Raw genomic sequence first — 27,596 nt, 5'->3', positions numbered from 1 at the left:
AGGTCGGCGCGTCCTGGACATGTGGAAAGACGTTGGAGCTCAGCCGCATGTAAAGGATCTGGAGCTTCTGTGCTTCTGGAATTTTGTCTGGCGCAGACCCGATGTACGCTTCAAAACAGGCTAGCCAATGTTCAAAGTCCTTTTTGGCGTTGTCTCCTTGCGGATGCAGCTGCAGGCGATCCAGCTTGATGCGGAGGTCCATCTTCTGGAAAACTCAGTGTAATAAATTGATGCACGATCAATTACACAAAGACGAGAGTAGGATGTAATCGAGGCTTTATTGCACTGAGATGTGTGGCCTCCTACAGCAGCTGATGAAAAGGCTGCTGTACTGGGAGCACACATTTATACTCCGCCTACTGGGCGGAGCCAGCAGGCAGGGATCGACCCCCGTACCTGTAGTACAGGGGCCTTACTGTAAAGCACCTATATCAACATCCGATATATACACAATATATACATCAGTGGTGACTACCACACAGATCAAACAAAGTTGAGGAAGGGTTGGGTGGGGCAGGTGTTTCATTCGGAGTTGGATATGTAGACAATGGGGGTAGCGGTGGTGAGTAAGAGGATGGTGTTTTTGGCTGGTAGTATTGTGGCGGATCCTGTGGACAGATTTCCGATGGTGAGCAGGAAGTTGGAGATCGCACCCGTAGTATTGATTAATATATATGCTCCCAACTGGGACGATGCAGAGTTTGCGAAGAAGGTGTTAGCTAAGGTCCTGGAACTGACACACCGGTTGATTATGGGGTGGTCGGGTGCGGGGGAGTTGGCTTGAATCGATTGGAGAACGCTACTTCAAGGGACGGCAATGCAAACATTCAAGGAGCACATGGGGGAACTGCAGCAATTGTTTATTTCAGCGGATCTGGCAGTATCTGTAGAGAGAGAAAAGAGCAAACGTTGAGTCCAGATGACCCTTTGTCATGACCTTTGAGAAAGGGTCACCTGGACTCGAAAGGTTAGCTCTTTTCTCTCCCTACAAATGCTGCCACACCTGCTGAGATTTTCCAGCATTTTCTCTTTTAGTTTCAGATTCCAGCATCTGCAGTAATTTGTTTTTACCCAATTGTTTATTTCTGTCTGGCACAGAAGTAAAACTGGAAAAATGGCCAATCCATGGCTTCCAAGGGAAATGAGAGAGAGATAGTATTCCATCTAAGGAAGAAGTATACAAATTTGCCACAAAAACAGCATGTCTAAGGATTGGGAGCAGTTTAGAATTCAGCAAATAACCACGAAGAGATTGATTAAGAAGGGGAAAATAGGACTTCCGGTTGGGGCTATGCAGAGCTAAGTCACACGTTCGCCAGCTCCCGCTTGGAACGGACTTTTGGGCTCTTTTCAGGGGCCCAACAGCATTTTTTCGACATTTCCCTGTGTGGGAAGAAGATTGTAATATTCCCCAGACAGTGTATGGCTTGGACCAGGAGCGGGGTGACTAAAAAAGTGGTGGTGAACCCAAAGAAACTGCGAGTGAAGAAGAGCAAGATGGCGGCTGGCGGGGACCAGGCAGCGTGGATGCAGTGGGCGCAGGAGCAGCAGGAGGTTATCCAGCGCTGCTTCAGGGAGCTCAAAGCGGATCTGCTGGAGCCGGTGAAGGCTTCTATTGACAAGCTGCTGGAGACCCAGACGGCCCAGGGGGTGGCGATCCGCGAGGTCCGACAAAAGATCTCTGACAACAAGGACGAGATCTTAGGCCTTGCGGTAAAGGTGGAGGCGCACGAGGCGCTCCACAAGAAATGGCAGGAACGGTTAGAGGAGATGGAGAATTGGTCGAGGCGGAAGAATTTGCGGATTCTGGGCCTCCTGGAAGGGCTGGAGGGGTTGGACGTGGGGGCCTATCTGGTCACCATGTTAAACGCGCTGATGGGAGCGGGGTCCTTCCAGGGGCCCCTGGAGCTGGAAGGGGCCAATAGAGTGCTGGCGAGGAGGCCGAAGGCTAACGAGCCACCGCGGGCGGTGCTGGTGCGCTTTCATCAGTTCGCTGTTCGGGAGTGCGTGCTCAGGTGGGCCAAGAAAGAGAGGAGCAGCAGGTGGGAGAACGCAGAGGTTCGAATATATCAGGACTGGAGTGCGGAGGTGGCGAAGAAGAGGGTCGGGTACAACAGAGCGAAGGTGGTGCTGCACAGGAAGGGGGTGAAGTTTGGAATGCTGCAGCCGGCGCGACTGTGGGTCACCTACAAGGACCGGCACCATTATTTTGAGTCCCCGGAGGAGGCGTGGGCCTTTGTTCAGGCCAAGAAGCTGGACACAAACTGAGGGTCGGTGTGGGTGATTGGGGATTGCTGTTGGTGTGTTACATTTTGAGGGGGGGTTCTTTGCTCTTGTTTCTTTTTGGTTCGGTGTGGGTGGTTAGGGTGGGTTGGGCACGGTTTTGGTTGGGTCTGTCGAGCGGGGTCTTGGAGGGGGGGGTAAGTAAATGGAGTAGGGGTGGATGGCCAGTAGGGGGGGGGGGATGGGGCCCCGCGGGGGGAGGGGGAGGCCCGAGTCGGGGGTGAGCAGACTGGGTCTGTAAAAGGAGGTGGTGGGGCCGGGCAGGTGGAAAGTGCGGGCTTTTTCCCGTGCTGAAGGCTGGAGGGGGCGGGGCCGGGGTGGGGCCGGGGCGGGGTAGCAAGGGTTGTTTCCCGCGCTTGGGATGGAAGGGGGAGGCGGAGAGCCTGCTGCTGGGTAATGGAGGAGGATGGTGTGTACCACAATGGGAGGAGTCGAAGGAGAGGCGTGAGTGGCCGGGGTCAGCAGGAGTCAGCTGACTTGCGGGAGTGCAATGGGGGGGGGGGGAGCAAAGCAGCTAGGATGGGTCTGTAGGGTGTAGGGTGGGGGATGGGGGAACCGGGTTACTGCTGCTATGGTCAAGGGGGAGCTGGAGCGAGAAGAGAGGACTGGGATGGGGTACGGGCACGTGGCTGGCCGAGGAAGGGTTATGGCTAGTCGGCGGGGGAGTGGGGGGGGTAGCCCCCTGATCCGGCTGATAACCTGGAATGTAAGGGGACTGAACGGGCCGGTCAAGCGGGCCCGGGTGTTCGCAGACCTGAAGGGGCTGAAGGCGGATGTGGTCATGCTCCAGGAGACGCACATGAAGGTGGCAGACCAGGTAAGATTGAGGAAGGGGTGGGTAGGTCGGGTGTTTCATTTGGGGCTGGATGCCAAAAATCAGGGGGTGGCGATCTTGGTGGGAAAGAGGGTGTCGTTCGAGGCGTCGAGCATTGTGAGACAATGGCGGCAGGTATGTAGTGGTAAGCTGCAAGGGGAGAGGGTGGTGCTGGTCAACATGTACGCCCCGAACTGGGACGATGCGGGTTTTATGTGGCGCATGTTGGGTCGGATCCCGGACTTGGAAGTGGGGGGCCTGATAATGGGGGGAGGACTTTAACACGGTGTTGGATCCAGCACTGGATCGCTCCAGGTCTAGGACGGGTAGGAAGCCGGCGACGGGTAGGAAGCCGGCGGCAGCTAAAGTGCTGAGGGGGTTTATGGACCAGATGGGAGGAGTGGACCCTTGGAGATTTGCAAGGCCGGGGGCTAGGGAATTTTCATTCATCTCGCATGTTCATAAGGCTTATTCCCGGATCGACTTTTTAAATTATGAGTAGGGCGGTGATAGCGAGAGTAGAGGATACCGAGCACTCGGCGATAGCCATTTCGGATCATGCCCCGCATTGGGTAGACCTAGAGCTGGGGGAGGAGAGGGACCAGCGCCCGTTGTGGCACTTGGAGGTGGGGCTGTTGGCGGACGAGGAGGTGAGTGAGCGGGTCCGAGGAAGCATAGAGAGATACCTGGAGGCCAACAATAACGGGGAGGTCCATGTGGGGATCGTATGGGAGGCGCTGAAGGCTGTGATTAGGGGAGAGCTGATCTCCATTAGGGCCCACAAGGAGAGGAGAGAGCAGAGGGAGAGGCTGGTGGGGGAGATGGGGAGGGTAGACAGGAGATATGCGGAGGTGCCTGAGGAGGGACTGTCGAGGGAGAGGCGTAGCCTCCAGGCCGAATTCGACCTGTTGACCACCAGGAAGGCGGAGGCGCAGTGGAGGAAGGCCCTGGGGGCGATTTAAGAGTATGGGGAAAAGGCAAGTCGGATGCTGGCGCATCAGCTTTGGAAGCGGGACGCAGCTAGGGAGATCGGGGGAGTTAAGGATAGGGGAGGGAGTGTGGTGCGGAGTGGGGTTGGCATCAATGGGGTCTTCAGGGACTTTTATGAGGAACTGTATCGGTCTGAGCCCCCATTGGAGGAGGGAGGGATGGGCTGCTTTCTAGACCAATTGAGGTTTCCGATGGTGGAGGAGGGACTTGTGGCGGGAGTAGGGGCCACGATTGGGCTGGAGGAGCTGGCCAAAGGGATAGGGAGCATGCAGGTGGGGAAGACACCGGGGCCGGACGGTTTCCCGGTCGAATTCTACAAAATATATGTGGACCTGTTGGGCCCGTTGCTAGTTAGGACCTTCACTTGAGGCAATGGAGGGGGGGGGCTTCGCCCCCGACGATGTCCCAGGCACTGATCTTCTTGATCCTGAAGCGGGACAAGGATCCCCTGCCGTGTGGGTCTTACAGGCCGATTTCGTTGTTAAAACGTAGATGCCAAGGTGCTAGCGAAGGTCTTAGCCACGAGAATTGAGGATTGTGTGCCGCAGGTGATCCACGAAGATCAGACGGGGTTCGTGAAGGGGAGGCAGTTGAACGCGAATGTGCGGAGGCTCCTGAACGTTATTATGATGCCGGCGAGGGAGGGGGAGGCAGAGATAGTGGTGGCGACGGACGCTGAGTAGGCCTTCGATAAGGTAGAGTGGGGGTACCTGTGGGAGGTGCTGAAGAGGTTCGGGTTTGGGGAGGGATTTGTCAGGTGGGTTAGGCTGTTGTACGAGGTCCCGATGGAGAGTGTGGCCACGAACAGGAGGAGGTCGGAGTACTTTTGGTTGCATTGAGGGACGAGGAAGGGGTGTCCCCTGTCCCCCCTGCTCTTCGCACTGGCGATTGAACCCCTGGCTATGGCACTGAGGGAGTCGAGGAACTGGAGGGGGTTGGTGCGGGGTGGGGAGGGGCATAGGGTGTCGCTCTATGCGGACGACTTGCTGTCTCTGTGGCGGACCCAGTGGGGGGAATGCCGGAGGTAATGAGGATCCTCAGGGAGTTCGGGGATTTCTCAGGGTACAAGCTCAACATGGGGAAGAGCGAGTTGTTCGTGGTTCACCCAGGGGACCAGGAGAGGGGGATTGGCGAGCTCCCACTAAAAAGGGCGGAGAGGAGCTTCAGGTATTTGGGGGTCTAAGTGGCCAGGAGCTGGGAAGCCCTGCATAGACTTAATTTCATGAGGCTAGTGGAGAAATTGGAGGAAGAGTTTAAGAGGTGGGATGCGTTGCCGCTGTCCCTGGCGGGTAGGGTGCAGTCAGGTAAGATGACAGTGCTCCCAAGGTTTTTGTTCCTGTTCCAGTGCCTCCCCATTCTTATCCCGAAGGCCTTCTTTAAGCGAGTCAACAGGAGCATAACGGGGTTTGTGTGGGCGCGAGGGACTCAGAGGGTGAGAAGGGTGTTCCTGGAGCGGAGTAGGGATGGGGGGGGCTGGCACTGACCAACCTCTGTGGGTACTACTGGGCCGCCAATGTGGCGATGGTGCGCAAGTGGATGATGGAGGGGGAGGGGGCTGCATGGAAGAGGCTGGAGATGGCGTCTTGTGAGGGTACGAGTCTGGAGGCACTGGCAACGGCGGCACTGCCACTCCCTCCAATGAGGTATACCACGGGCCCGGTGGTGGCGGCTACCCTCAAAATCTGGGGGCAGTGGAGGCGGCATAGGAGGGAAGTGGGGGCCTCGGTGTGGACCCCAATACGGAGGAACCACCAGTTTGTCCAGGGAAAATAGATGGAGGGTTTTCGGGGTGGCACAGGGCAGGGATAAGAAGTTTGGGGGACCTGTTTGTAGCGAGGCATCTGGTTGGAAATTGTTCCATTGGGCAGACGCAGCATGGGTTCATAAAGGGCAGGACGTGCCTAACTAATTTAGTGGAATTTTTTGAGGACATTACCAGCGCGGTAGATAACGGGGAGCCAATGGATGCGGTATATCTGGATTTCCAGAAAGCCTTTGACAAGGTGCCACACAAAAGGTTGCTGCATAAGATAAAGATGCATGGCATTAAGGGGAAAGTAGTAGCATGGATAGAGGATTGGTTAATTAATAGAAAGCAAAGAGTGGAGATTAATGGGTGTTTCTCTGGTTGGCAATCAGTAGCTAGTGGTGTCCCTCAGGGATCAGTGTTGGGCCCACAACTGTTCACAATTTACATAGATGATTTGGAGTTGGGGACCAAGGGCAATGTGTCCAAGTTTGCAGACGACACTAAGATAAGTGGTAAAGCAAAAGGTGCAGAGGATACTGGAAGTCTGCAGAGCGATTTGGATAGGCTAAGTGAATGGGCTAGGGTCTGGCAGATGGAATACAATGTGAGGTTATCCATTTTGGTAGGAATAACAGCAAAAGGGATTATTATTTAAATGATAAAATATTAAAACATGCTGCTGTGCAGAGAGACCTGGGTGTGCTAGTGTATGAGTCGCAAAAAGTTGGTTTACAGGTGCAACAGGTGATGAAGAATGCAAATGGAATTTTGTCCTTCATTGCTAGAGGGATGGAGATTAAGACTAGGGAGGTTATGCTGCAATTGTACAAGGTGTTAGTGAGGCCACACCTGGAGTATTGTGTTCAGTTTTGGTCTCCTTACTGGAGAAAGGACGTACTGGCACTGGAGGGTGTGCAGAGGAGATTCACTAGGTTAATCCCAGAGCTGAAGGGGTTGGATTACAAGGAGAGGTTGAGTAGACTGGGACTGTACTCGTTGGAATTTAGAAGGATGAGGGGGGATCTTATAGAAACATATAAGATTATGAAGGGAATCGAGAGGATAGATGCGGGCAGGTTGTTTCCACTGGCGGGTGAAAGCAGAACTAGGGGACATCGCCTCAAAATAAGGGGAAGTAGATTTAGGACTGAGTTTAGGAGGAACTTCTTCACCCAAAGGGTTGTGAATCTATGGAATTCCTTGCCCAGTGAAGCAGTAGAGGCTCCTTCATTAAATGTTTTTAAGATAAAGATAGATAGTTTTTTGAAGAATAAAGGGATTAATAGTTATGGTGTTCGGGCCGGAAAGTGGAGCTGAGTCCACAAAAGATCAGCCATGATCTCATTGAAATGGTGGAGCAGGCTCGAGGGGCCAGATGGCCTACTCCTGCTTCTAGTTCTTATGTTCTTATGTCCCTCTCCCAGCACTCCCGAATCACATGATGACGATATGGGTTTACAATGCCACCTAGTGGTTGGAGGTCGTGCACAACATTATGTACAAACTTTCATTATGCATATCACAATATCACAATATCTAACTGCTTCTTGAAAACATGCAATGTTTTGGCCTCAACTACTTCCTGTGGTAATGAATTTCACAGACTCACCAATCTCTGGATGAAGACAATTCTCCTCATCTCAGTCCTACCCCATATCGTCAGACTGTTACCCCTGGTTCCGGACACATCCACCATCGGAAACACCCTTCCTGCATCCACCCTGTCAAGTCCTGTTCGAAGTATATAGGTTGCTATGAGCTTTCCCCGTCAATTTTCTGAACTCCAGTGAATGCAATCCTAATCGATTCAATCTCTCCTCACGCATCAGTCCTGCCATTCCAGGAATCAGTCTGGTAAGCCTTCGCTGCACTCCCTCTTGAGCAAGAGCATCCCTTCTCAGGTAAGGAGACTAAAACTGCACAAAATATTCCAGCTGTGGCATCACCCAAGGCCCGGTATAATTGAAGCATGACATCCTCTCGCAATGAAAGCCAGCATACGATTTGTCTTCTTTACTACCTGCTGAACCTGCATGCTTACCTTCAGTGACTGGCATACGAGAACACCCAGGTCTCGTTGCACATTCCCATCTCCTAATGTACGACCATTCAGATAATAGTCTGCCTTCTCGTTTTTGCTACCAAAGTGGGTAACCTCGCATTTCTCCAAATTATACTGCATCTGCCACTCATTTGCTCACTCACTCAACTTGTCCAAATCACACTGAAGGATCTCTGCATCCTCCTCATAGCTCACCCTCCCACCCAACTTGTGTCATCTGCAAATTTGGAGATATGACATTTTGTTCCCTCATAAATTAATATAGATTGTGAATAGCTGGGGTCCTAGCACCAATCCCTGCAGTACCCCACTAGCCACTGCCTGTCAATTTGAAAAAGACTCAGACATTCCTAGACTTTGTTTCTTGTCTGCCAGACAGTTTTCTATCCATCTCAATACACTACCTCTAATCCCATGCACTTTAATTTTGCACGCTAATCTCTTATGCGGGACTTTGTCAAAAGCCTTCTTGAAGTCCAAATATTTTTTTTATTTTTTATTTATTTTTTTTTTAAATGTTTTAATTCTCCATTTTCACATTTTCCTTCAAAATTTACACTCCACCCACAAACAGTAAACGGTAACAAATACAAAATCAATCCCCTTAACAATACCAACGATCCCATCCTCCCACCACCCCAAACAACGGCCCACCTGCCAATATATTCACCCAATAAATCAAGCCCTCCCACGGTGGAAACAAAAAACAAAGGAGAAAAAGGAGTTTGGGACCGCACATGGTAACCATTGACCTAAGGAATCCACTCCCCCGCCCCCCTACACTCAACGCCATCCAACCTCTGAAAGAGTACCATACATGATACCCAAGAGTTGTAACCAGCCCCCCCCCCCCCCGCCCACCTCCAACTCCTCCCGTCCACTGCCTCTTGTAAAACTCCTCCCCCCAACCTCGGTTCCTTCCCCCCTACTTTCCACCCCGGCTAGACCCCTTGGACCCTGTTCTGCCAGGCTCCGATGGCCGCAGCCCCTCCCCCCACCTCACTTCCATTCACTGGCCGGCTTAAACTGGCCAGCGTGGAGGCCCCCGCCCAGGTCCCTTTCCCCCTTGCCTGGCCCGAGGAAAGCCCAGAAATCCCCTTTTAGCACACAAACCCCGCATATCCACCTACACCCCAAAAAGCCCCCATTTCGAGTGAAATTCCCATCACTTCCCTTGTCCAAATATATACAACAGTGGCTCCTTTAGCCCATACACCCGCACACAGTGAAACAAAACGGAAGAAAATACAGTCATGAGGTTACATCGGCACATGGCCATTTCTCAATTTCTCAGTTCTGCCACAGTCCTTCTGCCTTCGCAAACTCCTCCGCTGCTTCCGCCGTTCCAAAATAAAAGTCCTTGAACTTGTAGGTCACCCTCAGCTTCGCTGGATATACAATGCCGCACTGCACCTTGCTAATGTACAGTGCCCTCTTCACCCGGTTGAAGGCAGCCCACCTCCTCGCCAGCTTCACCGTAAAGTCCTGGTATACACGTATACCAGCTCCAGCCCACTGCACCACCCACTTCTGCTTGGCCCAGCACAGGACCTTCTCCTTTACACTGTACCTACGGAAGCACAGAGTCACTGCCCTTGGCGGCTCACTTGCCTTTGGTACAGGCCTCCACGACCGATGAGCCCGATCCAGTTCATATCGGGAGGGATCGTCCCCCTCCCCCAATAGCTTCGCCAACATAGTGGCAAAATACTCAGTCGGCCTCGGGCCTTCCACTCCTTCGGACAGACCCACAATACTCAGATTCTGTCGCCTGGATCTGTTTTCCAGGTCTTCCATTTTTCCTCGCAGATCCTTGTTAATCTCCATCACCTTCCGCATCTCCTTCCCCATCGGGGTAAGTTGATCACCGTGCTGCAATAATGTCTCCTCCACTTCCTTCAGCGCCTCCCCTTGCTCTCGCACCTCCGCCACTGCGCTCGCCACCACCAGGGAAATCGCCTCCTCCACTAGCGCACTCAAAACCTCCCTCATCTCCTTCCTCACCGTCTCCATGCATTTTGCAAACTTCCTTTCGAATTTCGCAGCCATCACCTTAGTTATTTCTTCAGCCGTAAGCAATGCGGCCTCCCCTGGTGCTCCAGCCTCCATTTTCTTTACTGACCCCACGGTGACCTTTCCCCTCTCCGACGGACTTTCAGCCGCTTTTTTCACGGCCGTTTTTTTGCTGGTCTTCGACATTCCCCTCCTCTGTGCTGTCTCCCGACTTTTACTGCCTTCGCTGGCCCTAGGACTGGGCATTAACCCCCGACAATGCCGTTCCTGAATGGGAGCCCTCCAACGCGCGGCTGCCTCCCGCCCGCCGTCCCCCGAAGTCCGCACAGTTTGCTTGTTGATTCTATTTCTATTCCCGTTCTCTTCCAGCACCTTGTGGTGCATTGAGACAGATTTTGTCTGTTTCCATAGCTAGTAATTCCCAATACAAGCTGTTAGTCTGTTGCAAGGGACTTGTGGCCTGAGGGGTGCCATTCCACATGAAGTGTGGCTGACCAGGCATCTCTCCCGCACTTACCGCTAGCCATTGGTGTGTTTGGAAGGATTTGCAGGTTGACACACTCAAACTGTTTAACTGCACCTCCCTTGGCCATCAAGTCCTCGAGTGAGATTCAAACCCAGAGTTTTTGGCTCAGAGACAGGACTACTACCCACTGCACCATAAGACCTCCGAATTCATATTTAACTCATTTTAATTCTGGCCATTTGGCCTATCGAGTCTGGTCCACCATTCGATCATGGCCGATCTCATCCTGGCCTTAACTCCACTGTCCTGCCCGTTCTCCATAACCCTTCAGCCCATTACCAATTAAAAATCTGTCTAACTCCTCAAATTTACCCACTATCCCAGCATCCACCGCACTCTGGGGTAGCAAATACCAGATTCACAACCCTTTGGGGGAAGTAGTTTCTCCTCCACTCTGTTTCAAATTTTCTACCTCTTATCCTAAGACTACGACCTCTCGTTCTAGAATGTCAGACTATAAGGGGCGGAATTCTCAGTTCATTCACACCGATGGGATTCTCCATTCCCACTGCAGTCAATGGAGTTTTGGCTGAGTGCCAAATTCTCCGTTCTCACTGGCAGCGGTAGCGGGGCTGACTCTCAACGGAGAATCCCGGCCAAGGTATATGTTGCAGATTATTTTACTCTTCTGACCTTTGTAGAGTAAAATTTATTTTATTTGTTCAAAACCATGGAATAACCTTGATCCCTAACCTTTTATTATAGCAATGGCGTTGGTGAGGCCGCACCTGCAATATTACGTACAGTTTTTGTGTCCAAATTTAAGAAGGGATATACTTCCATTGGGGGACATTCTGAGAAAGTTCATTAGGTTGATTCTTCGCATGAAGAAGTTATCTTATGAAGAAAGGCAGTGCAGGCTGGGCCTATACGCATTGGCATTTAGGACGGGATTTTATTGAAACATGTAAGATTCTGAAGGGGACCAACAATGCAGATGCTGCAAGGATGAACTAGGGAATAAGGGGTCTCCCATTTAAGACGGAGATGAGAAGGAATTTCTTTTGAGATTCATGAATGTTTGGAATTTTCTATCCTAGGGAAGTGGAGGCTGTGTTGTTGAAACATTCAAGGCTGAGGTTGATATATTTGTGAACTATAGGGGAGGGGGATGAGGCTACAATCACATCCACCATAATCTTATTGAATATGTTAGGTGGATTGGCCATGCTAAATCGCACTTCCGGGATTTACCCGGGGGGTATGTCTCCCGGTCCATCTGAGGCTTCAGGGGGTGGGGGGTGGGAGGGAACTTCCGGTTCATTGAGGCCCCTGGGTGGCCAGAGATACTGCAGGGTGGTCTCCTGGTCATCTGCCCGGAATGTGCGCACCTTGGCACTGCCAAGCTGGCAGGAGCAGTGCCAGAGTGGCAGTGCAAGGGTGCCAGGGTGGCAGTGCAAGGGTGCCAGGGTGACACTGCCATGGCCATGCCCATGAAAGGAGGGTGATGGGTGGGGGGGGGGGGGGGTGTTTGAAGGATGAGGGAGTGCAGGTAAGAAGGGACTTTTGGGAGGTTGGGAGGGTGAGGGGTGGAGGTCCTGTAAAGGGGGGGGGCTGTAAGGGGGCTTGAGGGAGCCTGAGGAGTGGGCCCCCCTAGGGACTCCAAAGCAGGGTGTCCCCCAGGGACCCCATAGCGAGGTATCCTCACTTGGGAGTTGGGGGAACGAGTCGTTTGATAGCGGTGGGAACTCAGCGGCAGAGCCAGCTGGAAACTCCCTGCAAAACCCGCCACAATTAGAAATGTTTCCGTTAAATTCCAACCTTAGAATTATTTTCATCATTGGGGAGCTGAACTCACTGACCAGACCGGCTCCTCAGAGATCGGGTTCGCCATTTTGAAAGGGTGCCCTGATCTCTAAGTGATCTTGTGGGTCCTCCCCCACCCATATGGCATTACCCCACACTCCCCAAGCGATGACACCCTGCTATGGGGTCGCTGAGGGGACCCTCTTTTCAGGCCTTCCCACCCCCCTTTTTGGCCCCTCCCTTCCAGGACTCCCCCTTCCCCCTCCCCCCAAACTTTCCAGAGGCACCTTCATACCTGCCCTGCACCCATCCTCCTTTCATGGGTATGGCCCCTTCAGGGTCACCCTCGACATTTTCTTTACTGTGCCTCCTCTGTGCCTTCTCCCTGCTTTTGCCGCCTCAGTGGACCCTGGGACCAGGCTTAAAGCCCCGAAAATGCCGTTCCCGAACGTGAGCCTTCCATTGTGCGGCTGCCTCCCGCCCGCCGTCACCGGAAGTCCTTGAAGTCCAAATATACCACATCCACTGGCTCCCCCTCGTCAACACGACTAGTTACATCCTCAAAGAATTCCAGTAGATTTGTCAAGCATGATTTCCCTTTCCTAAATCCATGCTGACTCGGTGTCCGATCCTGCCACTGTTTTCTAAGTGCTCAGTTCTAAAATCTTTGATAATGGATTCTCGAATTTTCCCCACTACTGATGTCAGGCTTACTGGTCTATAATTCCCTGTTTTTCCTCCACCTCCCTTTTTAAATAGTCGAGTTACATTAGCTACCCTTCAATCTGCAGGAACAGTCTATAGAATCCTGGAAAATGATCACCAATGCATCCACTATTTCTAAAGTCACTTCCTTAAGTACTCTGGGGTGTAAATTATCAGGCCCTGGGATTTATCAGCCTTCAGTCCCATTAATTTCCCCAACACCATTTCTACTAATATTGATCTCCTTCTGTTCCTCTCTCTCACTAAACCCTGCGATCCCCAATATTTCTGGCATCTGATTTGTGTCCTCATTTGTGAAGACAGAACCAAAGTATATGTTTAGTTGCTCAGCCATTTCTTCATTCCCCCATTATACATTTCCCTGTTTCCGACTATAAAGGACCTACATTTGTCTTCGCCAATCTTTTCCTCTTCTCGTACCTATAGCACCTTTTGTTCCCTGCAAGCCTACTCCAGTATTCTATTTCCCCCCCTTATTAAATCAATCCTTTAGTCCTTCTTCTGAATTCTAAACTGCTCAAAATCCTGTTGTTTTTCTCACCCAATTTGTATGCCTCTTCCTTGGATCAAATACTCTCTCTAATTTCCTTTGTAAGCCATGGATTGCCCACCTTTCCCGTTTTACTTTTGTGCCAGACAGGAACAAACAATTGTTGCAGTTCCCCCATGCACTCCTTGAATGTTTGCCTTTGCCTATCTAATTTATATGCCTCTTCCTTGGACCGAGGGGTAAAGGTTTGGAGAAGTTGCCATTTTGGCTGTCGGGGCGGGTTTCCGATATCCGAGGATATGAGTGGCGTATAGTTGGGCCAGTGCACAGGTTGAACTTGCGAGTCCGGTGCAGGGGGCTGAAGGAGGATTTTAAGAGGTGGGATGCTTTGCTGCTGTCACTGGCTGGAAAGGTCCAGACAGTTAAAACGTGGTGCTGCCGAAGTTTCTGTTTGTCTTCCATCACAGAAGCAAACAAGGAAGTTCACGGATAGGACAGCAATCGCCATTTTACAATGCCATTGCTGTGGTGCGAAGAAAATCCAGAAGTGTGAAGAATGTCCCACCTGAACTGCAGAATGTAATATCGTGTGGCAATAGTGCTAGAAAGTTTCACCCATGGTTCCATGCTGTATCGCTGGCAGGGCAACCTCTGATTTGTCCGCCCTGCCATCACCTCATGGGCTGCAATCTTCAGGGCACTACATTTAAAGACCACCCCACTTAGCCGGTCACCAGGAGATGAGTTCTGGCACCTTTGAAGTCCGTGCTTCCGCCTCCTGTGGATCTGACATTGTGATGTGCTCACCAAATTGTGACCCCCCCAAATTGTGACCCCGAGGTTACTCTAAAACTAGTGTCTTTGCGCTAGTGGAGGGTGTGGGTCAGCGCCATGACAGTTCTTCCACTTCGGGCTCTGTGAATTTCTCTTCTGTGCTGATCTTGGGGTTGGAGTCGAGGTGTTGGCTGGTGGATTCCCTCTGATTTTTCCCAGGTGTCCCTGCGAAAGAGAGTTCATTAATTCATGGCAGGGACCTGAGAGACAGCATTGTTTTCTGATGAATGTTGTAGTGCTGAATCCTCACTTGGGTTATTGCTGCTGACCTGCCCATCAGCATAGAGCACTCCGACGTCCTCCCCGGCCAGCTGGATGGCTTTTTTCCTCTGGTCCATGAGGATCTTCAGCTAGAGAGAGCATCCCTTCAGCTGCCTGGGATCTCTTCCCTTGTGAGCCAATTTTTCCTGCATGAAAACAGATGGGGAGGGTGAAAGCAGGGCAGATGGATGAGAATTTTTGGCATGTGTGGATGGTGAGTGGGACCAGTGAGATGATGTAGACACAACCCTCCAAGGAGATGTGTGGGAGAGAGGGTGGTGGTGTCCCTTGTGCTGGCAGTGAGTGAGATTCCGGTGGATGTGAAAGTTCCTGTAAGATGACATCCCTCTGGACTTGGTCATGCCTCAGTTGCTGGAGCTCCAAAGGCAAACTTGGGAAAATCAGTTTGAAAGGCTGCATGGAGCAGTCTGTCTGCCTCATGTCTTGGGTGTTTGTGCCGACACTGCAAAGCAATGAGGTCCACACATTTAGGGCGGCAGCCGCCAAAGGAGGACCTTTGTCCTGCACTGCCACAAGATATGCACTCCATAGTTCAGGCACTTGCTGGGACCCAGAAGTGCCAATGTCAGAGGCCGGAGCTTCAAGCTCAAGCTAGCTGCCCCTCTATCCCAAGGAGGAGTAAACAAAATGTCCGGAGGCATCCATAAAAAGGATCATCAGAGGGGGCACACCCCAGGGATATCCAGCCATGTGACTCGAGGCACATCCCTCTCATCCAAATCCCCTCTTCCCATAACTGCTTCAGCTACACAGGCGGAGGAATGTGTGGCACTGCCAAAACCAGGCCAGGGCTCCCACCCTTCGGAGGATGCCCACCAAGGTGATCACAGACAACAAGGCATGACAGACGAGTTGCCTCTACCTCCACTGTGGATGGCTGGGTAAGCACCAGAGGCAAGTTTTAGTTGCAAAAGGTTCGGTGTCACTCATTCTAGTCATTGTGTGTGCACGCTCTGCACCTTGGAGAGCTGTGGCTAGTCCCCCATCCCATATGCCTCAGATGACACTGAACCTCATGGGTACAGCTCACAAAGGATGACGTTAGATCAGGAGAAGTGAAACCTTCTCTGCTAAATTGCCATGATATGACCCTAGTCATTGAGAGCAAGCGACTTGCCATCAGCCAGACAGGAGTCAGACATTCATGGAAGCTCTGTGAGGACCTATGCTTTGTCTGAATTGCAAGTTGTCCTCATCCTTCTGTAATGCAAGAACAATGGCAATTGCTAGGTCTCCGTCACAGGAACTGTATCAGAGAGTGATATGCTGTCAGACAGGAGAGCAATGCTCACAGAAGGCATGTGAAGATGATGGGATGTCTTCACTGGATGTCCTCATCACTCTTCATAAATTCATGGCAATGAGCACATACGGAGAATGTCTGGACATTTTGACATTCTCTCCCTTGAAGAACTCCTCAACCTCGTCCCCTTTGACATTTGCCTCATTGGAGAAAACGTGCAATTCCTCGATCTCCTCCTCAGGCAGTTCCTCCCCTTGTTGCAGCATCAGCTTGTGCAGGGCGCAGCAAGTGACCACATGCAGACTAATGCAATCCACAATCCTTTGTGGATTGCATTGCAGGGCTCCACCAGACCAGTCCAGCCACCAGAACTTAATCTTCAGTATCCCAATGATCTGCTCCAAAGTGCGTTGCAGCTTGGGCCTAGTTATATCTCGTCTCAGCTGCACTCTGGCTTCTGTGCAGGTATCATCAGCCACCTCCTCAGTGGGTAGCCCTTGACCCAGAGGAGCCAAACCTGCAGCTGCTGTGGATGCCAAAACATGTCACAGATCTAAGAGCAGCTCAGAATGTAGGAGTTGTGTACACTCCCTGGGAATCGAGCATATACATGTTTAGTGTGGCCACAGACCTGCTGAACATTTAGCAAGTGGAAGCCCTTGCTGTTCATGTAGTTCGCTGTTTGATGCCACAGAAATTTGAGTGCCATCACTGGCACATGCACCTGTGGAAAGCCAGAGATTTACACAAAGTCCATTGGTCTTGCATCCTGGCTTGCCTGATCCTGGTCAAAATCATGTGCCCTCAAAGATTGTGTCCATCACCTCCTGGATGCACTTGCAGGCAGAGACTTGCAAAATCTTGGAGGTCACCTGTGGTGCCCAGGAAGGAGTCACTGGTATAAAAATGGAGAGCCGCTGTAATTTTCAGTGACACTGGCAATGGATGCCCTCCAAATTCATGTGGCACAAAATCCTTCAGAAGTTGGCAGATGGGACCAACCAGTTCTCTGGACACGTGCAGTCTTTGGTGACACTGGGTCTCGGACATTGCAGATATGTTAGACACAGTTGGGAGACCCTGGTCTAGCGAGGCACCTCCAAGCGACATCCTATACATGCACAGCAGGCCATGCTACCAATGATTTATTCTTCAAGGTTGTGCTCCTGCCTTTGGCGGTAGACATCTTCTTCCCTCCTGCCTACGAACAAGAAGAATGATGGTGAGTTCACCAGGTTCCAGGGTGGCATGGTTGTGCAGTGGTTAGCACTGCTGCCTCACGGTGCCAAGTATCTGGGTTTGCTCCGTGTGGAGTTTGCACATTCTCCCCGTGTCTGCTTGAGTCTCACCCGTACAACCAACCCAAAGATGTGCAGGGTAGGTGGATTGGCCATGCTAAATTGCCCCATAATTGGAAAAAAAATAATTGGATATTCTAAATTTAAAAAAAACAATTTACATTTTTTTTTTATAAAAAGAGTTAACCAGACTCCATATTTCATAAATTCTCCACAGTACTGTCTCAAAGAGACATACTTGACGGTTAGCTTCTATCTCCCAAGGACCAGCCTTTGCCCATTCATCGTCTGAAGCTGCCGCTCAAAACCCACTGACTCAAGCCCTGGCCACCACAACACCACATGATCGAGTGGCCACAGCTTTGGCCACTCTCCTGCATCCTGAGCTCTAAACTCAGGCACAGGCATTGTCCCAAACTTTACTCCGAAGCCTTGCGTTCAACCTTGTCTGGGGGGGGGGTTCTTGGCATTGAACGACAGGAAACCCAACCTGCCGCTGATAGGGGGAGGAGGGGATGATTGCGGAAAGCCTTCATGCTGACGTAAAACTTTGGCAGTCTCACGATATTTTCCACTCTTATCACCATGGGAGTGGACAATCCCAGCCCATGTCTTCAGGAAGCACATCCTCATGACAATAAGGAACAATCATCTTATCAGGGCAGCCATTACCCCACTGGATAGCTTTGACAATATTTCTGCATCAAGCTTGCAAGGTGAGAAAGTGGCAGAGCCCTCTTTACAAGAATGGTGATACGGCCAATGTTGTAGCATGTGGAGCCATATGAATCCCAATGTGTATATTGGCTGGTGGAGACTGGAGGTAGACCGTAGTGGAGAATCCATTAACAGATTTTTCAACTCGCACATTAGACTGCTCCATCTCAAAAGTGAATTTGAGCATGAGATGGAGCGAATTAAGGCGTATAAGGAAATGCTAACACACAGTTGCATATTTAATGATTGCAAACCTATCATCTATGTATCAGAAATATGTTCAGTTAAGGAGGCCATTTTAATTTTTCCAATTAAGGGGAAATTTAGCGTGGCCAATCTTTGGGTGACAAGGGGAGAATGTACAAACTCTATAGGGACAGTGACTCGGGGCCAGGATCGAACCCGAGTCCTCGGCTCCATGAGGCTGCAGTGGTAACTACTGTGCCACCGTGTAGCCCTCGCTATTTTAATTTTCAATGCATCTACTGGGCTACACAATAAAACACTTTAACCATCCAGATAGAAAGATCTTATTTCATCCTCTATTTGTATACCCTTGAGACATGCGTCAATAGATTTTCATTCTGTTGTTTGGAGATTGCACCTGGTCAAAAGGGTAGCGCCGTTAAACCAGAATCCAAGGCTGATTGTGGGATCATTGAGTGACATACATTATTTGCATCATTACCTACTTTGAGGGAACCAAGCAAGTGCCTACATATAGTGCTCTAATGATCACATAAACCTGGGCATTAAGGGAATAAAGTCTCTTTGTACTCAATGATACTAACTTGATGGTAAAAGGAGCCCACATGACGACGTCACTACCATCAATGAAGCTCTGCTCGCTTGGGAACGCAAACTCTCAAGGTGAAATTCTTCCTTTGGCTATTGCTTTCCTTTGAAAAAGTGATGAAAAATGGAATCAAATCCTTGAACTTGGGAAAGACTACAATGGTGACCCAAGATGAGCACTAGTTTCATGCACTCTACTCAGCTGACACCCCCACACACACACACCCAGCGAAGCATAAATAGTGAAGGCAGAACTCCTCACAGATATGACCAAGCGACTGTGGCATCATTCATACATCCACCCGGCTCCAATGTGTACAGAATACTTCTTCTGGAAGAGTAGAAGAATTCCCAGAGTAATTGCCACCTATGCCACAGGGGCAAATACCTATAATTTCTGCATCATGATTAAAAAAAGGAAACTACAAAATGGAAAAGCAAACTTAAACTGCAACTGCACTGTCACTTGCTTAACCAAAATGATGTACATAATTAAGAATCCCAACCGTGAGGCTGATTGAAGATGAGGAAATCAGCTTATATTGGTACGCCCTTTTGTATTGTAACATATCGATGATATTGTATCGGATTTGAAAAGCAAACATCAGAAAATGCAACTGAGGGTAGCCCTGCCTTGAGTTACACATCTTTATTCAATTAATGAGACGCTTGCACTTTACTAGCATGGACTTACATCAGCACAACCCAGTCACAAGTTCAGCACCCAGGCCCAGGTTTTCCAGATGTGTCCTTGTGCCGCAACAAGAGGCAAAATCTTTTTCAATTGCTAATTATTTGCAAATTCACACCTATAGTTAGATCAGTAATACATCAAATATTTTACATCAAGAATTTTAAAATCAATTTCTATGGTGTAGTAGAATATATTTCTTACTGATAGTGGTTGCTAGTTAGGATTCATAGTTACACCATTTCTAGATGAACAAAGGGCATTATTTCCAGGCTTTGAATGGAAGCCATAATTATTCTTTCAAAAGTAGCATTTTTAAAAAGAAATTAAAAGTTTAATAACAAAATGCAACAGGACACAATCTGTCACTGTGAATAAATTCCAACTCACCTCAGCTATTTTTATTTCATTACATGCAACAGAGAGTGCCAATTCTTTATCCTTTGCAAGTCTCTCAGCTAATCGATCTATCTCATGAATTTCCTCGGAGAGCGCCTGGTTCTTATTTGTCAACTTCTTTACTTGGCAAGATACATCTTCTTTACTTTCCAACAAGCCATGGATTTGCCTCTCCAAAGTATGATTGGTCTTCTCTAGCTGCTCAATCTGAAAGCATAACAAAGTTACTTTCCCTTTTTCACTAATTACCCTTCCCCACATCCAAGACATTATAGGAAGTAACAATTAGTGTATATAAGAACGAGGAACATAAGAACTAAGAGCAGGAGTAGGCCATCTATCTAGCCCTTCGAGCCTCCTCCACCATTCAATGAGATCATGGCTGGCATTTTGTGGACTCAGCTTCATTTTCCCGCCCGAACATATGTAACATCTTTGACCGTCATGTAGTTTCATTCCTACCCGTCGCAAAAAAGTCAGGATATAGGTCATGGAAAAGTGCAGAGGCACTTCAAGTCTCTATGGGTTCTTTTTCAAAGAGCAATCTAGTTAGTCGCACCCTCCCATATAATCCCTACAGCCATTCGACCGATCGAGTCTGTACTGACCCACTGAAAGAACACTACCTCGATCCACTCTGCTGCCCTATCCCAGCACATTGATCATAGCCAATCTACCTAACCTGCACATCTTTGAACCGTGGGAGGAAACCCAAGCACCCATAGAAACTCCCCGCAGACACGGGGAGAAAGTGCAAACTCCACATAGACAGTCAACTAAGGCCGGAATCAAACTTCAGCCCCTAGAGCTGTGAGGCAGCCATGTTAGCCATTGTGCCACCCATATCCTGATATTCTTTTTCTCCTTCAAGTGTCATTAAATTCTCTTTTGAAGAGTACTATTCAATCTACTTCCGCCATTGTCAGAGAAGACATTCAAAGTCCTAAGCAGGTAAGGTTTTTCCCTCATGTCATCTCTGGTTCTTTTGCCAATCATCTTATAGCTGCTCCCTCTGGCTGTTGATCCTTCGGTCACTTGAAGCAGAGTAAACAAAGTATGTATACTCTTCATGACTTCAACATCTCCATCAAATTTCCCCTTCGCCTTCTCTGCTTCATGAAGAACAACCCCACCTTCTTCAGTCTATCCACGCAAACAGACTCCCTCATTCACAAAATCATTCTAGTATATTTCTGTACCTGCTCCAAATCCTTCACATCTAGCAGCTTCTTTAATCTTATTACAGAATTTGGGAGGTCTTCAATCTCCTGGGAATTCCAACTTATTTAAAAACTCTTGGCAGCCACTATCCCCCCCCCCCCCCCCCAACCAATGTTTTACCTGTGGAAGGTAGTAGCATTATCGCTGGACTAGTAATCCAGAGACCCAAAGGCATAATCTGGGGACCCGGGTTCGAATCCCATCATGGCAGATGGGGAAATTTAAATTCAATAAAAATCTGGAATTAGAAGTCTAAAGAAGACCAGACTATGAAACCATTGATTGTCGTAAAACCCAACTGGTTCGCTAAAGTCCTTTAGGGCAGGGAATCTGCCAAGCTTACCTGGTCTGGTCTACATGTGACTCCAGACCCACAGCAATGTGGTTGACTCTTCAATGCCCTCAGGGATGGGCAATAAATGCTGGCCCAGCCAGTGACACCCACACCCCATGAACGAATATTTTAAAAAAGTCCCATGCAGTGGGCTTTGTTCCTCCAATTTATCAAGCTGAATATGATGTTAATATTGAGAAGCAGGGTAATAAAATGGAGAGTTTCCTCTAAGTAAGGCACAAATACCTGCCCTGGACACCTAAAGTGAAGAGTATCAATATAAACAGATGATTAACTAGCACAGGCAGAAGGGGCCTCCTTCTGTGCTGCACAATTTCATACTTTGTGAAAATAGTGAACTTCTGACATTTTATTGACTTGGCTAACAACATTATTTAGAAAAGCATGAAGAGCCAATGTGCCCCTTTAAGTGCAACACAGCCAGAGTAACGGTCACATGTTGTGCGATAAATCAGGACTCCCGAGTGGTGAATAATCCCATGATGAGAATGGCTTCTTAGGCAGGAGATATTTTGGGAGATGGCCATGAGGCTGCTGTTTTCTTATTAATAAACACCTTTTGTGTTTCTAATGAAGTCAGTGAAAGTGCATCTTTACAGCTGGTGACAAGGATAAATTATCCTGGCACTGCCTCTCTCTCACACCTGTGAATATCCTGTTTTAATTGAAGTCTGAAAATGGTGCTCACCAGAATGCCTCTTTGGGTGATTGGGACCCATTTGACTCCTCCACGGAAGACAGGACACCTTGTGTATTTATTTCCAAGCAAAGGAAATAGGAGGGGAGGTGAAATGCAAAGCATTTATCCCAAGTCTTTGTGGAACTCAGACCTATAACTCGCAATCTTACAGCCCCACGCACACCCGGCTCCAAATCATTTAATGAGCTTGTGGATTTAGTGAAGGCTCAATTGCAATCTCAACCATCAAGATTCCAGAAATTCAATTTTAATTCTAGGGCAAGAGTCCCAGATAAAATCGATTGCAACTTACTTTGCTAAACTGAAGCAATTATTTGAGTATTGTGATTTTGGAGCCACCTAAAACGATGTGTTACAGGATAAATTAGTCTTTGGTGTGAGCAACAATGCTATTCAATGCAGATTACTTGATGAGGTTGACATAAATTCTATCAGAGCAATGCATATAGCGCTGGCCATAGAAAGCACTGAAAAAAGGCACACCAAAGTTGTAGAGTGCACAAAATAACACAGTTCTGGCAGGAACCTGCAGCCAGCCATGGTGCCAAAACTGCCAAAGCACCCGGGAAGCGGGTAACAATTTTATCCACCCCAAAAAAGGCACAGAATAGGCAGTCAGTAATACTTAAAGTGGAATGTTACCCATGTGGAGGTAACCACACTCCTGAATCATGTTGGTTTGAGAAGGCAGAGTATCTCTATTGTCGCAAAAGAGCACATTTGATAAAGCAGTGCAGAATTAAGTAAAGATTGCTGAGGAACCAAACAACTAAGATGTGGAAGAGCCTAGCACCGGTGATTCTGGTATTCACTCTAAGCTAAAACAGGCAAGATAAATTTATTACTGCAATGCTCTGGGTAAATAAGAAGCCTCTTAAGATGGAAGTGGATACAGGGCCATCAGTCACTGTGATGGGTGAGCATACATTCAGTACCTAAGAGAGGGAGTCCAACCATTGAACTTGAAGAGCACTTCTACCAAATTGAAGACTTATCCAGGAGAAGCAACAAAAATAAACATCACCACAACAGTAGCTATATGCTATTGGCACAGTATTATCCAGCTCCCAGTGATAATAATGAAGGGTGAAGGATCCAGCGTTCTCAGCCGCGATTGGCTGAAAGATATCACGTTGAATTGGGCCGAGATATTTTAAGTGTGGGAAAGAGGACTGCATGAACTGTTAAGCAAATAAGAGAGCAACTTCTGTGATGACTTAGGCAAAATCAGAGGGCTCCTAGCTAAGATTTATGTGGATCCAGAGGCAACCCTGATTCTTTGCGGCAAGACTGGTACCATATGCTTACGAGAAAAAGTGGATACTGAGTTAAATGGGTTGGAGGAACTAGGCATTATCCATCCAGTTTAATTCTCGGAAAGGGTGGCACCTGTATCCCCATATTGAAACTGGACAGGACCATCCGCATTCACAGCGATTATAAACTAACAGTCGCCAAGCTGGATTCATACCCAATCCCGAGAACTGAAGACGTGTATGCAAAGCTGGCTACCCTGGGTTGTTATATACCTTGACGATGTCCTTATAACTGGATTGACATAGGCCAAGCATCTAGCAAACTTCAAGGAGGTGTTAAAAAGATTTCTGGATTGACATAGGCCAAGCATCTAGCAAACTTACAGGAGGTGTTAAAAAGATTTCTGGAAGCTGGGGTTCACCTCAAGAGAGAGAAGTGCACATTTCAAGTCACTGACATGACCTACCCGGGGGCACTGTATAGATGCACAAGGATTACACCTGGTGGATCACAAGGTCAATCTGATAAAGGAGGCGCCTGCCCCCACAAGCACAACAACTGAACTCAAACATTTTTTAGGATGGTAAACCAAACTTATTGACAGTATTGGCCCCCTTGGAAATTCTGCTAAAGGAACACCATCATTGGTCTTGGAAGGCTCCTAGGAGGAAGCTTTCAACAGAGTCCAGCAATTGCTGCATTCCTCAAACCTGTTTGTATACCTTGACCCATCCAAAAGAACTGATATTGATCTGCAACATCTCTCCATATGGGATTGGCTCAGTGTTGTCCCATGAGATGGACGACAGCTCGGAGGAGGGTATTAATACATACCCTATCAGGCTATCGCCTAAGGAAGTTACTCACAAATCAAGCAGGAAGGACTATTGGCATCAAGAAATTCCACCAGTACTTACATGGTAGACACTTTACAATCTTTTCTGACCACAATCGCTCTTGGGTCTGTTAGGAAAGAAAAAGGTAATTTTAAAGGATTTATATTTGTATTGGGCAATATTAGAAAAATGAGGTATGGTTTAAAGTGTGGAAGAGTAGAACCTATAGTTAGATTCATGCAGGACAAAGGTGTTTGTATGTTTGGGGCTGGTTGAGTTCCAACTGTGCTTCAAGATGGTTGCAACATGAAGAGTAAATAAGAACTTAGAGGTGGACAAGGCGTTGCTTAGCCACAGGGGTCCACTTTCCAGAGGGAAAAGATGTCCTTTGTTCTTAGCTTTAGCTGAATTTGTGAGCAGTTGAAGACAGGGCCTTGGGGAGTGAACATCTGTAACTCTGCCAGATGAAAGATGACTGGACAGGACAAGAGCTACAAAGACGCAGGCTTCCTAAATTGCAAGTTACAGTCCAGATAACCAGGGAATTTGGACAGAACAAATGAAAACACCTGAAGTTAAGTGACCAGGGTATTATTCAGAAGTATATAAGGAGGAGTAAACAACATGTTCGGAGTTAGAGATAATTGCAGTAACGAAATTTAAAGCAGGACAGCAGACTTGAGGAATGTTAACCATCTGATGACATTGTAATACAGTCTGGGAATTGAGAGTTAAAGCAATTGTGAGCAGTTTGCACTGCAGTCAGGACAAAGAAATCCTAAAGGGTTGGTGTAAAACTCTGGACTGAATTCGATGTTAAAAATGGAGCAGGAGCTTGGTTTAAAAGTATTATTTGGAAAACTTCATCTGGATTTTGGAATGAAAACCACGAATGAGAAACATAATATGACAAGATTTTAAAGCATGTTTTTGGGAGTGAAGTTCGGAAACTCTCAAGTGGAAATCATCGGGGGGGGCGCGAAATTCTGAGGAGACATCCGCTTGGGGTTCAGAGCGCAGAGTGTATTTCCCCACATTCATCTTATGGACTTAAAAGGGACTGTGTTAATGAGACCATTGTAGATTTAAGATGACTTTGCAATCAGTGTTAATCCTAAAACTAAAGGAGGAGTACAGGAATATTTCATCATAATCCAACTTTTTATGTTTAACAAATGTGTTTTCTGGTTGTTAAAACTAATTAGCGGTCCTGTGACTCATTCCTCCACATTTTATAACAAAAGTAAAAGTTTCTGCCTTTTGAGCCAGGGTTCCTGTTGGAATCTTCTTGTCCTGTTACAACATCTAATGGGATTGTAACAGGTCTCTTGATAGACGACAAGGCTATCCCGCCAATCACCTCAGCAAGAATTCAACTGTGGGGGTTAATTCTGTTTGCCTATGGGACAGCACGGTGGCACAGTGGTTAGCACTGCTGCCTCACGGCGCCGAGGTCCCAGGTTCGATCCCGGCTCTGGGTCACTGTCCGTGTGGAGTTTGCACATTCTCCCCGTGTTTGCTTGGGTTTCGCCCCCACAACCCAAAGATGTGCAGGGTAGGTGGATTGGCCTCGCTAAATTGCCCATTAATTGGAAAAAATTAATTGGGCAATAAATTATTATTTTTAAAAATTCTGTTTGCCCATGAATAAGCTTTCAAGCACCAATGTGGAACACACAGCAATGTGGATGTTCTTAGCCTACTGCCTACCCTTGCAAGAATGTATCGCATGTACTCCTGTACCACAAGAAATTATCATGGCATTAAATTTATGTTCAGACACATTGCGAATCTCAGCGAAGCAGATCAGGAATTGGACCAATGGAGATCCACTTTTATCCAAAGAGACAAAATGCTTGTAGTATGGGTAAATGAGCCATTTTCCGGGGAAATTAAACCATTATTTACCAATAAGAATTAATTCACTTGTCCAGATGGCATCATACCCTGGGGGAGCAAGGGTAGGCATTCCTGTACCAGGCAGAGAGCTGCTCCTAATGAATTACACAAGTACTCATCCTGGCATCTCTTTTTTTTTTTTTTTAATTTAGAGTACCCAATTATTTTTTTTCCAATTAAGGTGCAATTTAGTGTGGCCAATCCACCTAATCAGCACATCTTTTGGGTTGTGGGGGTGAAACCCATTCAGACACAGGGAGAATATGCCAACTCCACACAGACAGTGACCCGAGGCCGGGTTTGAACCCAGGTCCTCAGCGCCGTAGGCAGCAGAGCTAACCACTGCGTCACTCTCTCATCCTGGCATCTCCAAGATGAATATGTTTATCAGGAGTTGTGTGGTGGCCTGGTACTGATGCTGATATGAAGAATCTAGTCAGGACTGTCAACAATGCAAACTGCAATAAAGGTTGTCTGCTACAACCCCATTGCACCCTTGGGAATGGCCTGGTAGGCCATCGGTATGAATCCATATAGATTTTGCTGGTCCATTCTTGGTTGCAATGGCTTTTGCTCACAATTGATACATCCTCTAAACGGATGGAGATTGAGGTGGAACCACTTACATTGCATGCTACCATCGAATGATTATGGCAATGCTTTTCAACTGACGGATTACCCGATATCATGGTATTAGACAATGGAACAGTATTAAACACATTAAAACTTACCACCCAGCATCAAACGGACTAGCTGAGAGAGTCAATCAAACTTTCAAGTCTGGCCTAAAAAACTGTCAGGAAGAACCTTGGGAGACCAAAATTCAATGAAACACCATCTCAGAACGAGACAGAACATAATGTTTCCCAATTTGCCAGCGAGGGTAAAAACCAGCCAGGATAACCAGAAAGAAATCCATGGCTCACATAATGCAGCACAATTATTTATGGTAAATGAAGCTGTATTGGTGAGAAACTTTGTAGTGGATTAAGTTGAATCCCCGAAATTGTCTCGAAGATCGGACTCATACCTGGCAGAACCCAGTGTCAAGTGACCAGGCTTTTGTTAAGTAGGTGCCACCTGATGATACTGTTGATGACCTCTCCCATCACTTTGCTGAGGATAGAGTCGAGTAGACTGATGGGATAGTAATTGGTTGGACTTGATTTGTTCTTCAGGACATACTTGGACAATTTTCCACATTGCCAGTAGATGCCAGTGTTGTAGCTGTATTGGAACAGCTTGGCTATGGGCACAGCAAGTTCTGGAGGACAAGTGTTCAGGACTATTACCGGGATATTGACAGGGCTTTCAATAATTTCTTGATATCATGGGAAATGAATCGTATTGGCTGAAGATTGACATCAGTGATGCTGGGGACCCCCGGAGAAGGATCATCCACTCAGCACTTCTGGTTAAAGATTGTTGCAAATGCTTCAGCCTCATCTTTTGCACCGAAGTGCTGGACTCCTCCATCCTTAAGGATGGGGATAATTTATGAAGCCTCCACCTCCAGCGAGTTGTTGAATTGTCCACCACCATTCACGGCTGGATGTGACAAAACTGCAGAGCTTAGATCCAATCTGTAGGTTGTAGGATTGCTCATCACGGTCTGTTACCTGCTGCTTGGCATGCCAAGTAGCCCAGTGTTGTAACTTCACCAGGATGT

At 48.3% G+C, this 27,596-nt stretch overlaps 1 protein-coding gene across 7 annotated transcripts in view; it reads right to left on the bottom strand.

The window, feature by feature from the left end:
- tsga10 (testis specific, 10) overlaps positions 1 to 27,596 on the bottom strand; it is a 261,516-nt gene that overhangs the window by 207,795 nt on the left and 26,125 nt on the right. For 6 of the 7 annotated variants that reach the window (XM_072477170.1, XM_072477174.1, XM_072477173.1 and 3 more), the window contains one exon: positions 19,651 to 19,866. In XM_072477170.1, coding sequence (XP_072333271.1) covers positions 19,651 to 19,866 — 216 coding nt within the window. Of the gene's footprint in view, positions 1 to 18,565; positions 18,674 to 19,650; positions 19,867 to 24,109; positions 24,156 to 27,596 lie in introns of all 7 variants that reach the window. The other variant, XM_072477177.1, reaches the window with a different exon arrangement.

Source organism: Scyliorhinus torazame, chromosome 15, assembly GCF_047496885.1.
Source record: "Scyliorhinus torazame isolate Kashiwa2021f chromosome 15, sScyTor2.1, whole genome shotgun sequence".
NCBI classification, from domain to species: domain Eukaryota; kingdom Metazoa; phylum Chordata; class Chondrichthyes; order Carcharhiniformes; family Scyliorhinidae; genus Scyliorhinus; species Scyliorhinus torazame.
Note: the sequence above shows the minus strand (reverse complement) of the source record. Positions and strands in the feature narration are given on the sequence as shown.